The sequence below is a fragment of the Puntigrus tetrazona genome, chromosome 7 (assembly GCF_018831695.1).
Source record: "Puntigrus tetrazona isolate hp1 chromosome 7, ASM1883169v1, whole genome shotgun sequence".
Taxonomy (NCBI): Eukaryota; Metazoa; Chordata; class Actinopteri; order Cypriniformes; family Cyprinidae; genus Puntigrus; species Puntigrus tetrazona.
The window spans coordinates 25,282,710-25,297,597 of NC_056705.1; the positions used below are offsets into that span (position 1 = coordinate 25,282,710).

The 14,888-nt window shown below is 38.9% G+C and overlaps 4 protein-coding genes across 5 annotated transcripts; 3 read left to right on the forward strand and 1 right to left on the reverse strand.

Moving 5' to 3' along the window:
- Positions 1-1,216: 1,216 nt before the first annotated feature.
- si:ch211-189a15.5 lies at positions 1,217-5,905 on the forward strand. Of its 2 annotated transcripts, none has more exons than XM_043244802.1 (2): positions 1,217-1,511; positions 3,748-5,905. In XM_043244802.1, exons 1-2 carry the CDS (start codon positions 1,464-1,466, stop codon positions 4,999-5,001), a joined length of 1,302 nt encoding a protein of 433 aa, XP_043100737.1. In that variant the 5' UTR covers positions 1,217-1,463; the 3' UTR covers positions 5,002-5,905. The 2 variants fall into 2 exon arrangements, with proteins under 2 accessions (XP_043100737.1, XP_043100736.1); XM_043244801.1 differs by having other exon boundaries at positions 1,223-2,038.
- tk2 (thymidine kinase 2) lies at positions 5,900-8,909 on the reverse strand. Its single transcript, XM_043244803.1, has 10 exons — positions 8,653-8,909; positions 8,345-8,382; positions 8,133-8,207; positions 8,003-8,056; positions 7,799-7,888; positions 7,586-7,659; positions 7,244-7,332; positions 7,049-7,128; positions 6,611-6,691; positions 5,900-6,514 (listed from the first exon to the last, which is right to left on the reverse strand). Exons 1-10 carry the CDS (start codon positions 8,801-8,803, stop codon positions 6,431-6,433), a joined length of 816 nt encoding a protein of 271 aa, XP_043100738.1. The 5' UTR covers positions 8,804-8,909; the 3' UTR covers positions 5,900-6,430.
- Positions 8,910-9,664: 755 nt separating this feature from the next.
- Positions 9,665-10,976, forward strand: LOC122348919 (chemokine-like factor). The gene is made up of 4 exons (XM_043244804.1): positions 9,665-9,937; positions 10,064-10,219; positions 10,348-10,443; positions 10,605-10,976. Exons 1-4 carry the CDS (start codon positions 9,878-9,880, stop codon positions 10,716-10,718), a joined length of 426 nt encoding a protein of 141 aa, XP_043100739.1. The 5' UTR covers positions 9,665-9,877; the 3' UTR covers positions 10,719-10,976.
- Positions 10,977-11,349: 373 nt separating this feature from the next.
- On the forward strand, positions 11,350-14,580 carry cmtm3 (CKLF-like MARVEL transmembrane domain containing 3). The gene is made up of 5 exons (XM_043244795.1): positions 11,350-11,785; positions 12,287-12,442; positions 12,555-12,650; positions 12,767-12,881; positions 13,593-14,580. Exons 1-5 carry the CDS (start codon positions 11,669-11,671, stop codon positions 13,619-13,621), a joined length of 513 nt encoding a protein of 170 aa, XP_043100730.1. The 5' UTR covers positions 11,350-11,668; the 3' UTR covers positions 13,622-14,580.
- The last annotated feature ends 308 nt before the right edge of the window (positions 14,581-14,888 follow it).

Below are 14,888 nucleotides of genomic sequence, written 5' to 3' on the forward strand. Positions count from 1 at the left end.
TTTGAAATAATGTGTTTTGGAAAAAAAAAACGTTGTTGCGAACGTCGAGCAGTTTAGTAACAGATGCGGACTGTACGCTAAAGGCTTCCAGATGGACAGAATATTTCCTGAACCATTTTACTCATTGACTCCTGTCATTCATAATGCATTACGAGGCTCTCGCTAGCGCTGATACGGATATCCATCTCTCTCCTGCCTGTTTGCACGGTGGGCTCAAAGAAAGCATCCTGAACAGATGGCCTGTGCCACAGCTCTGCCCTTAATTAGCCTCTCATCCCAGAGCTCCACTTCTATTAAACTATACCAGAGGAATGCTCGTCTCATCCGGAGCTGTCGACACACACAACTCTATCACACTGACTGCAGTGCAGAAATACAAGCCCGACCATTCGAAACAATATAAAGTTCAGACACGAATGAGGCGCTTGTGAGTTTCACCGTCTATTTCTAACTGAGATTCTTAGAATAGATTCCTCTCATTTTGATTTGAAGACGTTCCCGTTATTCTCTAGAACCAGCAGCTTTTCGCATTTTATGATCATGCCGCATAAATGTATCTGTAATATGAATATTAATGAATATTCTGATGTTACGCTACCATTCAAACACGTTCCTGGTACTGCTTATTTTTTATTAATTTTTTAAGCCTACGTCCATTACAGTCTAAAGTACCTGTTTTACATTTAATATATTTAAATGTAATTTATTCATGTGATGGCACAGCTTGATTTTTTTAGCGGTCTTTGCTCCACTCAGTGTCACGTGATCATTTAGCGATCATTCTAACAGGCTATTTTTTTTTTTTTCATTTTTTATTATTTTTTTACATTTTACTTTTCTTAGTATTAGTATTATTTGATGACTAGAACTCATAGAATGTTTAGAAGAATTTGTAAACAGTATTTTCCTCGTCAGTCTAAACTCGTGAGACAGCAACTCTAAAGTTAGCTCATCGTAACCTTTTTTCTTAAATACCAGCTGATATCAATAGCAAATAAATAAAACTGGCCGTTGATATCATTGTACCGAATACCCACCATTTCGCAAGCCACGTATTTACACAGAACTACTTCAAATAAACAGTTTAAAAGCTGGATATCCCCCGAGGGCGCTCGATTCATCGATGAGGTATTTTCCTTTCTGACATGATTCAAAACATGTTTATCTTGAGCATAAGCGTCATTTTTGTGATCGCATCGCCATCTTGTGGACAGTCCTTCACAGGCACGTCGTGAGAGTCGACACGCTTTGCTTTCGGCGGTAGATGTCAGTAACGTTTCCTTCATTCGAAGGAAGAATAACAATGGAGGCGTGTAGGTATACCAGCGACCGTTTCTCGGAAATATCACGGACAAACACCCCTGGTATAATTAAGTGTACTTATAAATGCACAATATATAGATGTTCCAGCTGTGTCTTGAGGCTGAGATGAAAGGTTACGAGGTCGATATTACGTCGCTACGATGCCTACAGGACCGTTTCGCCTATTGGTCATGGACATTTACGGAAATGTAAGCCTTTTATTAACGTGATCCCGGCCGGTTGTTAAAGTACGAATACGGCTATTTGAGCTTCTTCCGTATTTGCGCCGCTCGCGATGCCTACACATTTATCGCCATCATCACTCCTCATTTGCATACTGTCTACTTTCGCTTCCTCGTACGCGAGTTGATCAACTTGATCACTTTCTGTCACGGCCATGACCAACAGCGTCGAGGATCAGACGCCCGTTTCGCGAACGGACGTGTTCGCGAAGTATTTGCGGTACTACGACAAAGTTAGCAGCGAAGGCAGTCTGACGGTGTGCTCGGGGACGCAGGTGACGGATGAAGCCCGGCGCGTGCTGCTGCTGCTGTCGGAGGAAGAGTCGCGGAAGAGACTCGACGCGCTGGACTTCTATGAGACTCTCTACAAGTGCGCGCGGTACAGAGACTGCCACAGACGCGTCCGAGACTTTAAAAAAGCCGCCGAGCTGCTGGAGATGTTCTGCGTCAACCTCTTTTTGTTTCCGTGGAAGAAAGAGATTAAAACCTTAAAGGTAAATAAGAGCCGCTGCTGGTAGGTCCGCCCTCTCTGCTCTGCCGGCTGATGATGATGATGATGATGGTGGTTTGCTTTTCTCTTCTGCTCTCCTAACCTGGGGCCTGGTTCATAGTTTGCTAAATAAGGCAGGTTTGCTTCAGTTGGTCTGGCTTGCTGTCATTTGAAATCAGAGTAAGTCTGGTTTATTTAGTGGACTTGTTTAACGGAGCAGGCCCCGGGTCAAGACTGGTTTGTTTTATGGTTTTGAAAGGGTTCAGGGAACTTTTCATTTTGAGATGGTCTGCCACTGGAAGGCCGCAGAAACCAGCAAACTAGTTTAGAATTATTGATTATTATAAGCTTTGGCTTTAATTCTCATTTGAGGTCTGAGAGGCACAAAAGCGCTTTTTGATAAACACAAAATGACTTTCAATACTGAAGTATTAAGTACATAATGACTTTTTTCATGAGCTGATTATACTAAAAACCATGTGAACCAGTCCGTTTTCGCTGGTCTCCTAGCTTCTTCAGGCCGATCAGAGGCCTGTACCGTAATGATAGCTGAACAAATTCTGAGTAGCAGAATTAGTTTCGAGTTGATAAAACCAAACCAAACCCCTCAGATCTGGCTTTCTTGGTCATGTCGGCCATGATGCCGATTATGAACCTTCAGTCCAGAGTTTTGTGGTTAAGGTTAAGAGATATGATGAACATAAATGCAATTACAATGAAAAAAAGTACTTGTTTAGTACTTGTATCTTGCTTTATCAGTGCAGTCACAAGTGCAATTTAAGTTAGTTTATATAGTTGGAAATAATACAGCGATAGAGACTCAAACATGAAAGGTCACATAGTTATATTTCAAGTATTATCTAGTAATTATACAGCTTATTTATATTACATACTATCTATATATTTCAACATTTATTTAAAATGTATTATTTTTAATAACTGTCAAACTAAAATTGCTTGTGTGTAATGGATGAATAATACAGCTCATAATATTATATAAATCATATAAAATAACTCTTAAATATTTATTATTAAAACCAGACAATTATTTTAGTGCTGGTGACCTTTAATTTGGATGAAGAGAAACTTGGGGAGTGACTTTTTTGTCGTCAGACATTTGACACTTTGCTCACATCTGATTGGTCCAATTTTAGTTTAAGATCTCTAATTTACAAAACATCCTGACCCGGAGCAGGTTAGCTGTGTGTAAGTTACTATAGTAATGAACACTTCCAAGCCACTTTCATGGTACCTAAAACCAAGGATTGGTGCATGCTAAACTGGAACTTACCTGTCTATCTGGCTTCATTGTACAGGCCCCTGTTCTCTGGCTTTAGAAGGCTTTTTGAGTAATGATGAATTGTTTAGACAATATTTCACATCAACTAGGCCATCTGAAAACATCTTATCCAGACTTGAAGGCAAACTAAGATCATTTTAGGCTGCTCTTGCTGACTTCTTTAATTCCTAAGTTCTGTTTGAGGTCTGAGAGACCAAGCACTTTTACCCACAAAACCAAAAGGAAGTATGAAATAAATATATATAACTTTGCTAAGATTCTTTGAGTGATTATACACTCTTACAGTACCACACTTATACAGTACCACATCACGATACTCAATTATTTTAGAACTAAGAGAAACATTCTTAAACACTGTACAATATGATATGACGTGCATTTAATCTGGGCTGTTTTTCCTCCTTGCCTTTCAGACATTTACAGGACACTTTGTCTATTACATCAAGCCAGTATTGCCTTTTGCCAGAAGTATTCTTCAAATTATTGGATACTGCATGGAAACAGACACTGAGTATAGACTGTCAGACAGTTTTGATCCTGACAAGGCCAAGAGTATGGGATTTGACCTTTTCCTTGTCCGATTAGAGTGCGAGTATCTTCTGGAGCTCATGAACCAGAGATCACATGTGGAATGTTTGGAGATCATCCAAATGAGAGCTGCTCCTCTGTCCTTCAATGGTGGAAAAGTAGTTTCAGAACCTACCAATGACATATGTGATGAAAACGAGGATGTTTTTAAGGTTGATGGGCACATTGAAGGTGGCTCTCTGGTAAACCCAGAGGAAGAGGAGCGACAAGAGTCACTTAAAAGTCATAACCCTCATGATCATGAAGTCGACAAGTCTCAAGATGCTTCTATCTCTGATGTCGAAAGACCTTCCAACTCACTTATAATTGACGATAAGTCTATTTTAGAGATGCGGGAAAACTACCCAGACCTTGCCATCCGGCAAAAGCCCATTTTCCGAAAGTCTCAAAGATCTATGCAGCCACTCAAAGCCCAGGAGTGGGCTGGATCCATGGGCCACAATGCGGGCCTGTTCCACGAGGCCAGTGCTGACATGAGTGGCCCCCAGTCTATAGCCATACACACTGAGACCATGCCAGGCCAAAGAAAACTACACATCGCAAATGCACTTGTAGAAGCCCAGCCCTCAGATGACAAACCATTGGTTCTTCAAGTTGGGAAGCTGCTGCAAGGACGCAGCCGTGAAGGCTCAACAGAAGACTGTCTGGCTGAGCTCACTGAGCAAATGGGGAAAATGCCCATGAAGGAACTCAGTTCAGATGAACCTCTTAAGTACCCTATAGAGGAGACCACGCAGGTCCAGCCATGCAGTGGACCCAGCGCCGTCATCACAGCTCCACCCACAAGATCCCCAGATGGCATGAGCCTGCCCATCCTGTGCAGCCCATCCCGGGAGCCAGTCTGCAACATCACAGGTTGTGGGAGCTGTGCTGGGTCTGATGGTGTTCTTGCACAGGACAACCTCGTTAGAGAGCCCCCTCATTCAACCTACATCCACAGTGCACTGAGTGCGTGTACGCCAGTGTTAGGACCACCAACTGACCACAGTCAGACTGCTAACGAGGGCTTAAACGGACGCAAGAGTCCCACACCTCAGCAACCAGAAGATGACCTAGTCCGAACATATGTGCTGATATAGAATCACAAAGTATTCCAGTTTCTTCTCTATCCATGGCAGAGATTTTAGAGTGTTCTCAAGTGTGCAGGTTAACCAAAAATGTCTTTGTGCTACTCATTTTCATTGAGAGATTCTTGAAGCCCCGATTTCGGATTAGCTTTGGTATCTTTATGAAGGTGACGGGACGAATGTTTGTGCCCTTTTCTCTTTTGAACTTCTAACATAGCTTTTTGAAGTGAAGGAAGGTTTCTTGCTGCTATAATTTTAATAAATTTGCTTAGATCAAGAGGATCATTAGAGCTTGATTTTATAGTTACTGTGCCTTATGCAACGTAGAGATGGATAAATGTGCACTTACTTGTCATAATGGAACATTTGTTCTGCCTGGATGTCTTAATGGGGTAATGTAAGTGTTACAAAATGGTGTCTGAGGCTTCATTTATAAAACGTGCGTATGCATATTTGATCTTAGAGCTCAAATTTACGCCAACGCCAAGATTTATAGAAATGGCCTTTGAGGTCTAAAAAGTGCTTAGCGCCACGCCAGGTTCTAAGCAGGTGTGAACACGTGATATCTTACAGCACACTCATCCATGTATTTGAAAATCAAAAAATTAATGACACTTGCCAATCAAGGATTTGGACTAAATTGAAGATAGAGAGGTGTGCACATTAATATCTGTGAATCACACGTATGCATATTGTAGTAATAATCTAATATCAAATGTAGGTTTATACGCAACATTTAATAAATGAGGCACCTGGGGCATCTATATTATACTACCTGTTATTTAAAATAATAAAGGTGCAAACAGTTTTTGTACTGATCGTGCCATACTACTGAGGTTACAGTGCAACACATCATAGAATTACGTGGCTGTAAATTACAATGTAATAAAAAAATAAAAAAAAATCACTATTTTCAGATCGTTTTTCAGTTTATTTAAAACGATGCCGTATGCAGTATAAATTACATTGGTCACAGTAACATAAACTGACCCGCAGCGCCTGTATTTGATAGTGACACTGTGCAAGTGGGAGGAGGAACAACTCAGAATCTTTAAGACCCTAGAACGATGTCTTCACTGTAAAATGCAAGACTAAATCGCATACAGTATATTTGCACAATCGAATTGTCATTCTGAATTTAAAATATCTAGACATTAAAAAAAATGAAAATGTTTTAGATAATATGGATTGATCCCATAAATAAGACTAAAAATAAAACACTGTGTTTTAATACTTAACAAGAGACAACGACTGCAAATGCAAAATAGTAATCATAAGTTAGCATTTAAATAAAATTTCTATCATCTGAACTCATTTACAAATCCTACTTTGTAAATCAACTGCAGGAGGAATGTTTGTAAACCCAGCTTCGCTTCATCCGTCTTTTGAGAGCTGATATATTTATGGCTTGATATGATCACGGTTGTCTCTGATCATTTACTCAGCAGTGTGCCGTTAGTATCTTCTCCCTGTTCTCCTCATAATGATGCAGCATCTTCTTAAGATCATGATCTGCTGGGATTACCTGCCCACCAAAGTGAAGGCACAAATTAAGACACAGTGCTCACCAACAGGTGATTATGCAATACGTCGCTCTCGAGAGATGCCATAGAAAGCTCACCAGAACCGGAGCAGGAACCTCAAAGGACTTGTGATGAATGAGCCAGTCCTCATAGAGGTTATGGATTGATTCTAGGTATTCCTAAAGGGTAAACATCGGATGAAGTGTGACCTCTTTCCAAACGTACGAGTAAAACGTGTAGCCTTCGGATAACGTGAAAAAGCTTATCTTAAAACGGGACTAAACCCTAGTTAAATTAAGATATTTAAGCATTTTATTAAAAAACGCCTCGGAAGAAAACATTACATATGTGTGTCTTAAGGCAGAACATATTTTAAGATTAGTCGGAGCAAGATGTTTTCAGCGGAGACAGCCCAAACGTGCATTTTAATCTGGGACTAGCCTTAAGACACGTCTGCCATCTGCTCTTCCGCCATTACCGTCAACGGTTACAGACTTTATTTTGTGTTGCGTTTCTTCACTTTTGCATGCGCTCACCAGTGGAATAACCTTCTCTTCCTCTCTGCACCTCTGCTTTAGTCTCTCGTAACAGGTCTGCGGAGAGGTCTGCAGGTAAACTGTATTAACCCAAAGAGAGCATGAATAATGTGTTGGTAACAGCATTTCTTTGCTTTATCGCATAAAACAATCAACACGCAATGTTGCAATACAATATAGAAGGATTTGCCATACCAATAAGGTCCACGGGAATGGCAATATTTTTTATGATCCACTCAAACCATTCACTTAAAACAGCGAAGTCCACCTCGGGCATCTTTCCACTGTCAACCAAATAAAACAATACTCATTTAAAATTGGTGCACGTTTAATGATCAGCACACTTTGTTGATACGCTTTATTTTACGGCGTCTTTGATGTAGCGTAATAAATTAATACTAATACTGAACCTGTAAGGTTTGGTTTAGGGTTAGTTGCACTCAATCACGTGAAATTTACTATCACTGCTATAGTAAGTGCATCGAAGGACACCAAAATAAAGTGTTACCCGTTTTTAAAGCTCATTAGCAAATGTACCTTTTATAAAGATTTTCCACAAAAATGTACTTTGCGCTGTAAAGAGATCTTTCCACCATTCTGATCGGTGCTGTCTGTGGCGGCAGAAAGAAAAGAACAGGTTATTGCAGTCGCGTCCGCCGCATTCTTTGTTCACACTAAAGGCTGTTTCTGTATTGTACTGTATTACATGTAAAAGTGACTCTAGGGGTGTGAAAGAGGACTTGTACGTGCCATTGGTGAGACATGGCGATCCAGCATCGTCAGCTGGACATACGTCTGAAGAGTGAGTCCCCATCTGGAAGGGTCCTGGTACATCAATCCCTGCGGCACAATTAGATTTATACAATAATAAAATATGAAGTACAATTTACAGCAAGTTCGATCAGAAGGAAAAAGCTCATTATATCCATAAATGATATGCTACTTTATTCCTACCAACGGATTGCATCCTTGTACATTTCTCCATTTAGACACAGGCTCTGTTAGCACCTACAGCACAAAACAGTTACGCATTAAATAATAAGGTATTACAATTTTAGGTGTTGCGAGATGACATTCACATTACCTCGATGTCACTGGTTTTGCTGAAGTATTCCAGACATGTTGTCTTTCCGCTAGCAATATTTCCCTCTATCCAGATCTGAAAAGTGGATGACAATTTCAAAACAACAAACCCCACGCGTATTTAACAACGTTATGTTCGCTTTCTTCTCCGCAGCGTCTCTTTCAGACGAGAGGATCTATTCATCCAGATGCATGCGTTCTTGTGTAACTCACCACCGATTTCTTCTCCTCGCCGTTTCTAACCAGTTTCCCTTGAGAAGAAGACAACATAATGAAACCTTCCTCGAAGTCGGCAGCGGATCTCTATGGCAATGGTCAAAGAATCGGGGACGCCAAAGACAACGAGCTTAAACTCGTGCCATTAATGTTGACGTAAAGCCGGTTGAGCATAATATAACTCGGTTAGGGAAAAGTTAAAGAAAATACGACAGGAACGAGAGGTATTGAAAATAAAATACAATGAGAACGAGAGCTGCGGTCGCCGTTATATCGCGTAGAACGGAAGCTGGCGGGGGACTTACTGTGATTCGCAGATGTGCTGCTTCGCGAAAGTCCGGTTAAACGCTTTCCAAGTGAAGGCGTTCGTCGGACAAGTGCGTTTGTTGACAAGTATTTGTGCGAATACAGAGGTAGGACGACACGACAAAACTTTTTAAAGAAGTTGACAACCATCTCGCGTGTTTCATCGACGTCTAGTAGCTACATACACAAATATATGCGTGATGAACTCATGATGCGCAAAAAATGACGCGTTACCTGCTACACTAATGACCGACCAAAACATGTCAAAATAAAAGCCACAATGTTTAATTACTCATGAAAATATTCGTAAGATGTACCGTGTTCTTATTGTTTCGAGCCTGCATTATTATTGTTATTATTATTATTGTTATTATTAATAATAATAATAATAATCTGAAATGTGTATGGAAATACTGTTAAATATAGCAGCTAATAGACTGGTCCATTATATTGTGCGGAAATTATTTTGTTTTTTTAAAGTAAATATATTGAACTAAAAAAAAGGTCACATTCCTACAGCTATCCACAGACAATACTAGTTGACTTTTTCAGGAAACCTGTTTGTTTGTTTGTTTGTTTGTTTGTTTGTTTGTTTGTTTCTCGTCGAAACAGCTTCCTCAGACCTTCGGGGGAAAAATATGTAAAAGACCAAATTAATGAAATGGCGCCAAAACCAAGAAGTGCAACTGCTTAATATCGTTTGTCTGGGACATGATCGATCACCTTAATCACACATTATTTTAAGTCTGTAAAATAAGGTGTGATTAACGAAAGAGGCAAACAACACAATGACTTTTATTTTGATTGACATGACGTTTTACGAAGTATAGGATCTCATTGGCTATGATCAGCCGGAAATGCTCTTCATAGACCATGTGCAATATACATGTGCAGAAGAGAGTATTTTAATGTTTCTAAACTTTAAAAAAATGCAGTCACTTTACAAAATTATCAGTGCAATGCATAAGTACTGTCCTCAGATTTGAGTTAAATTTGAGTTAAAAAGCTCAATGTCTGAATGTACAGGCTGCCGTAAACAGATTGCACTGCTGAAAACTGTGTTGAGTTCAACTGTCAAAAGAAGTGTGGTCATTTCCTGAGACTAAAAAACAACACTCTCTCAGGAAGTAATGTGTCAAGTTCCACAAACTGTTATGAGAACAACTCATCGGCACAAATCATCATGTTTTTTTAAGTTTATACAAAAATCGTATTAATGCTACGATGGAAGTTGATCTGGCTTTGCTAAAGTCCAAAAGGGGTCTACTAAAAATATCAGAAATGGTGAGACTAATTATTAATGTAACAGTATTTGGAATACACTGTTTAAAAAGGGCAAGTGTTAAATAGAAAATAATTTCAGTTTAATGACATCTATCAATCTTACTAAAATATTTATTATTCTTTCAGGTGTGTGTTTTTGCGGCTTTTGTATGTTATGCAGTGGCATCCAGGCCGGCCTACATTGCAGTAACATGCATGGAGTTTTTCCTCACACTTGGTTTATTTCTACTCTACCTACTGAAACTCAACAAGATGTTCACTCTCTTCTTCTGGCCCCTTATCGTAAGAGCATACACCTAACGTGTTAGAGTCAGTGCACTCTTGCCCAGAGACCTCTGTATAACACCACCAGTATCTGCAACTGCAGCTTTGCAAACGCAACTGTTGTTAATGCCCTTTTGCTCTGACAGGATGTGTTCAACTCATTCTCTGCAGCTGCACTGATGTGCATTCTTAGCCTGGTAGCAGTTTCCACATACACAGTGAAAGCCACGCTAAGCGGAGGGGTGAGAATGTGTACATCCTCTCTCTTTCTCTTTTTAAGCACCACGCAGGCCTTAAATCTCTCATGTACTTTCAAACCTGTCCCATCCTCGTGAATACTCATTGTAAATGAGCCAAACATCATTGCGCAATGTTTTTCACCATGGAGTCTTCTGGTTGACAGATCGTGGGCTTTGTGGTTGCCGCCCTGTGGTCCCTGGATGGCTATATCCTTTGCAAAAAAATCACATTCAACAAACTGAGAACCACCGCAGAGGCACAGACGGGGACAGCCTAAAGCTCTGCAGGACCAGCTCTCTTGCAAACTGACTTATTTTTTAAATAAACAAAACAAAGTTGTAAAATACTTACATAGCTATAGAAATGCAATTTGATTTTTAATGAAAGGAGTTGCCGGTCTGTCCTGTGAGAGATGCATCACCTACATTCTCTGTTGAGTTAGATTTCTCCAGATTTCTGAAATCAAGATAGGCTGTTACTCATTTGTATATGTGTAATAAGTGTGCAAAGAGATGAAATAAAAAATGTAAAAAAAAAATGTCTGAAAGTGAAAATGTTGTTGATTAGTGTGTGTTTGTGTGTGTGTGTAATTAATTTAATATGTAATATATACACACACACACACACACACACATATATGTGTGTGTGTGTGTGTGTGTGTGTGTGTGTGTGTGTGTGTGTGTGTGTGTGTAAAAATTAATTTTAAATATACACATATTAAAATATTTACATATTTAAGTATGTAGTTAGTATGTATATATATATATATATATATATATATATATATATATATATATATATATATATATATATATATATATATATATATATATATATATATACACCATACTTAAAACTATTTATTTTGAAATTGCAAATTAACAAAAAACTTAATTCAGTGGTTTTGAAGGATAAAGGGCGTCTAAATCTGTCGACTCGTGCAGATGAGAGATATGTTCAGTTGTTTCACAGATATATCTAGAGCTTCCACTCCGTCCTGAGAGAGACGCATCGCCCACATTGTCTGTTCACTTATTAACGGTCTCCAGATTTCGGGAATGCAGATGTTGCTCCTTTGTGTGCCTCGTTTCCGCACTGTCATTATTTCCGTTTCCACTCCGTGGAAAGTTATGCCGATTTGCAAAGAGTAGCTGTTTCACGGCGCAGAGCAGGAGCATCTCCTCGGTGAAGTTTATCTGGGAACGGAAGAGTTTGATCGGCGTGATCATGGGGGACATCGAGGCTCCGGAGAATAACCGATCACGACTCACCGCGCTGCATTCTCTTCTCCCGAGTAAAGAGTTCATCACCTCCCGAAAAGGACTGCTGCTGCTCGGAGAAGTGGTATGCTTTTCGACTTCTACCGCGTTCAATCCATCCAAGTGTTGAAGTCATCGTTTTCAGTTATGTTATGTTACTGCTGCAAGGGACTTATTTTATATCATTTATTTGTGGCTTTTCGATGCAGCTACAAGAAGTGCAGCGTTAAATCCTTCTGATTTTAGTGTCCTTTTTATCGAACTGTTTTTTATATGGCATTTTTTGTCCTGAAAAGTTTGAGTTTCTTTGTTAAATACGCGGTTAAATGAGCTGTTTTTTTGCAGCTATATAGGTCAAACTCCATCATCTGAAGGGGGAGTTTTTAGAGAGGCTAGTAGTGACTTTCTTATGCCTCCTATTTTTTCTTACACACACACACACACACACACACACACACACACACACACACACACACACACACACAGAGTGAAACCGTCAAACTTAAAAGTTGTCATAAAATGTAAATAGAATGTAGAAAAATAATAAAGAACAGTAATTCAATATATATGTGTCCTATCCCCTCAGGTGATGTCGTTCATCAGTTTTGTCTGCTTCGCCGCTTCAACAGCAGCTGCCTTCGTCACAGCTCCCTTAATCGAGTTCTTGGCTGCCGTCTTCTTGCTTTTTGCTTATTCGACAAAGTTCAACGAGAGATTTAAGGGCTTTCACTGGCCCCTCGTGGTAAGTTTTCTGACCTACAAAATGACAGTATCAGTAAATATCAGATAATGACATTTGTCCGTGATGCTAGTTCTGTCTTTTCCCAAATCACCTTTCCTGTTGATCCGTCAAGGACTTCCTGCGCTGTGTCAGCGCTTCCATCATCTTTTTCATCATCTCCATAATGTCTGTGTCAAAGTATGTGGATGGAGCCTCAAAGGCTGCTGGGGTAGGCCCACATCAGTTGTGACTGCTCTGTTTATTTAGGACTTATAGTTATACAGAACGTGACTTGTTTGATGTTTGCACTGGTTTCACGTGTCTCTGGTTTTCTTTCTCTTTCAGGTCTTTGGCTTCATTACCACTATATTCTTCGCCCTGGACTTTTACTTCATCTTTAATGAACTGGCCAACTTCCTCAAGGGAGGCGATTCCAGTGAAGGACCACCAAACACACAAGGTATCAATAATGGGTTCTTATTTATTTAAAATAATAATTAATACTTTTATTCAGCATTGATTGAATTCAACTGACAGTGAATGAGACATGACTGTAAATATTTGTACAAAAAAATCTATATATATTTCTAATTCATTTTTACTTATTCATCAAAGAACAAATATAGTAAGTGTCACATCTGTTTGTCAACACTGATAATAAAACTAAAAGCTTTTTCAGGTTCAAATCATATATATTAGAATATATATATATATATATATATATATATATATATATATATATATATATATATTTATTTATTTATTTATTTATTTATTTTTTTTAAATGGTAACATTTTACAGTTCCAAAGCTCTGAATAGTAATACTGAGATGTGAAAGTATTTTTTTTTCTCTGCTGTATACATGCATAAAGTTTCCACATCAAACTAAAGCAGCAAGACTATTAATAAGACTCGATACAGGAAGTAAAAGGTAACATAGGTTTCTCAGGAAGTGTGCTTTCATACCGTAAATAGCTTTTATTCTAGTTGCTGTGAGTGATCAGGCGGGATCTATATAAGCAAACAGTTTTAACTACTGTCATGTGGAGTCACGTGCATTAAACCTACATGGCAGATTATTTTCACTGGGAATTCCCCATCTCTTTTTTTTTCTTTCCTGTCGTTATTCCAAGTGTCTTTCTTCTAAAATGACATTCTTCTTCCTCGCAGATAATGACTCAGACTCCGACTCCGATTAAAGCTGTGATCGTATCCAAAGACCTGGTGTGTGACCACTACAGTGCCTGATAACCAAAACTGCCTTCGGTGTAACCTTATATCGTGCGTTCAAATTTAGCGTATCTTTTTTGTGAGTAGAATTACAGTAAGCAGTTTATTTCAAATGTTACATCGCAGGATATTCAGTAATCTTTGTATATACATGCGTCCCTGCAATCTAAATCGATTTTTCCCAAAGCTGTGAATTATTCCAGTGACACAGCTTCACATCAGTCAAGCTAGATGAATGTTTTTAGAAGAAAGGGCAGTATTGTATCATTTATGACGTTTATGTACTGCCTCTTACAGCTTAGGTGTACTTATAGTACGATTGTGTGTGTGTGTGTGTGTGTGTGTGTGGTCACTTTCAGATTTTACAGTATGTACGAGTCTTTCTTATATTTGGGATCCGTGTGTGTATGTTTACTAATTAGAACTATTCTGAGAGAATATTTTCTCGAAAGTTATGTTCTCTTAAATTGTCTTCAAAAAAAAAAAAAAAAAAAAAAAAAGATGCATGACTTGTGGTGAAGCCCTGCATTGGGAACAATAATATGTTTTAATGTCTTGTAGCAACAAAATAAGTTTACATCTTATATGAAATTAGTAGGTGATCGGCTGGCCACAGTCACCCGTCTTACTTCCACAGGTCTACACATTAGTCTTTTAATGTTGAAGTGAAACCAATGTCTTGCCAAAGTACTGCAAAAAAAAAGGCAGGATGTGTTTTGTCTTGCTCACCTAGAGATGTGCTATTCTCTCTGCTATTGACCCTGTATTATAAACGTGGGCTTCTCCTGGTTTACTATAGTATTCTCAGGCATGCTGCATGTAACCAAGTGTAAACCACCTTCTGGTGTTTCTGGGAAGATTGGTTGTGTACTTTAAAGACTCTTTGCAAACATGTCAAATTGCCATATCAATTAAATATGTCGGCCCAGTTTTGTTATTGTTTATTTTTAGCATATAAAGGAAGAAATGTGCCAGTAATTTGGAACGTTAGGTGGAAGATGTGAGTTTTTAGTGATATGCGGTGCAGTATTAATCGAAATTTTTCAAAAGTAGGCCTAGGTGTTTGCAATCAAGTTTATTTTAGCTACAACTTAAAAACATTTAAAGTTAGTCAATTCAATTTGTTCATTTAAATTTAGCTAAAATAAACCGCTTACCGTACACAAAGACCTGTATATATGTATTTCTCAGCGTGTTGTAGCACCGAGAGGCATTTCTTCACACTTCTTTAAAGGT

Coding starts and splice junctions, on each gene's coding strand:
- si:ch211-189a15.5 (XM_043244801.1), top strand. CDS start 1,700: ATGACCAACAGCGTCGAGGATCAGACGCCCGTTTCGCGAACGGACGTG. Junction 2,039..3,747: donor AAGAGATTAAAACCTTAAAG/GTAAATAAGAGC, acceptor CTTGCCTTTCAG/ACATTTACAGGACACTTTGT.
- tk2 (XM_043244803.1), bottom strand. CDS start 8,803: ATGGTTGTCAACTTCTTTAAAAAGTTTTGTCGTGTCGTCCTACCTCTG. Junction 8,383..8,652: donor CAGCACATCTGCGAATCACA/GTAAGTCCCCCG, acceptor CTTCTTCTCAAG/GGAAACTGGTTAGAAACGGC. Junction 7,333..7,585: donor GTGGAAAATCTTTATAAAAG/GTACATTTGCTA, acceptor TTTGGTTGACAG/TGGAAAGATGCCCGAGGTGG.
- LOC122348919 (XM_043244804.1), top strand. CDS start 9,878: ATGGAAGTTGATCTGGCTTTGCTAAAGTCCAAAAGGGGTCTACTAAAA. Junction 9,938..10,063: donor TACTAAAAATATCAGAAATG/GTGAGACTAATT, acceptor TTATTCTTTCAG/GTGTGTGTTTTTGCGGCTTT. Junction 10,220..10,347: donor TCTTCTTCTGGCCCCTTATC/GTAAGAGCATAC, acceptor TTGCTCTGACAG/GATGTGTTCAACTCATTCTC.
- cmtm3 (XM_043244795.1), top strand. CDS start 11,669: ATGGGGGACATCGAGGCTCCGGAGAATAACCGATCACGACTCACCGCG. Junction 11,786..12,286: donor TGCTGCTGCTCGGAGAAGTG/GTATGCTTTTCG, acceptor CTATCCCCTCAG/GTGATGTCGTTCATCAGTTT. Junction 12,443..12,554: donor GCTTTCACTGGCCCCTCGTG/GTAAGTTTTCTG, acceptor TGATCCGTCAAG/GACTTCCTGCGCTGTGTCAG.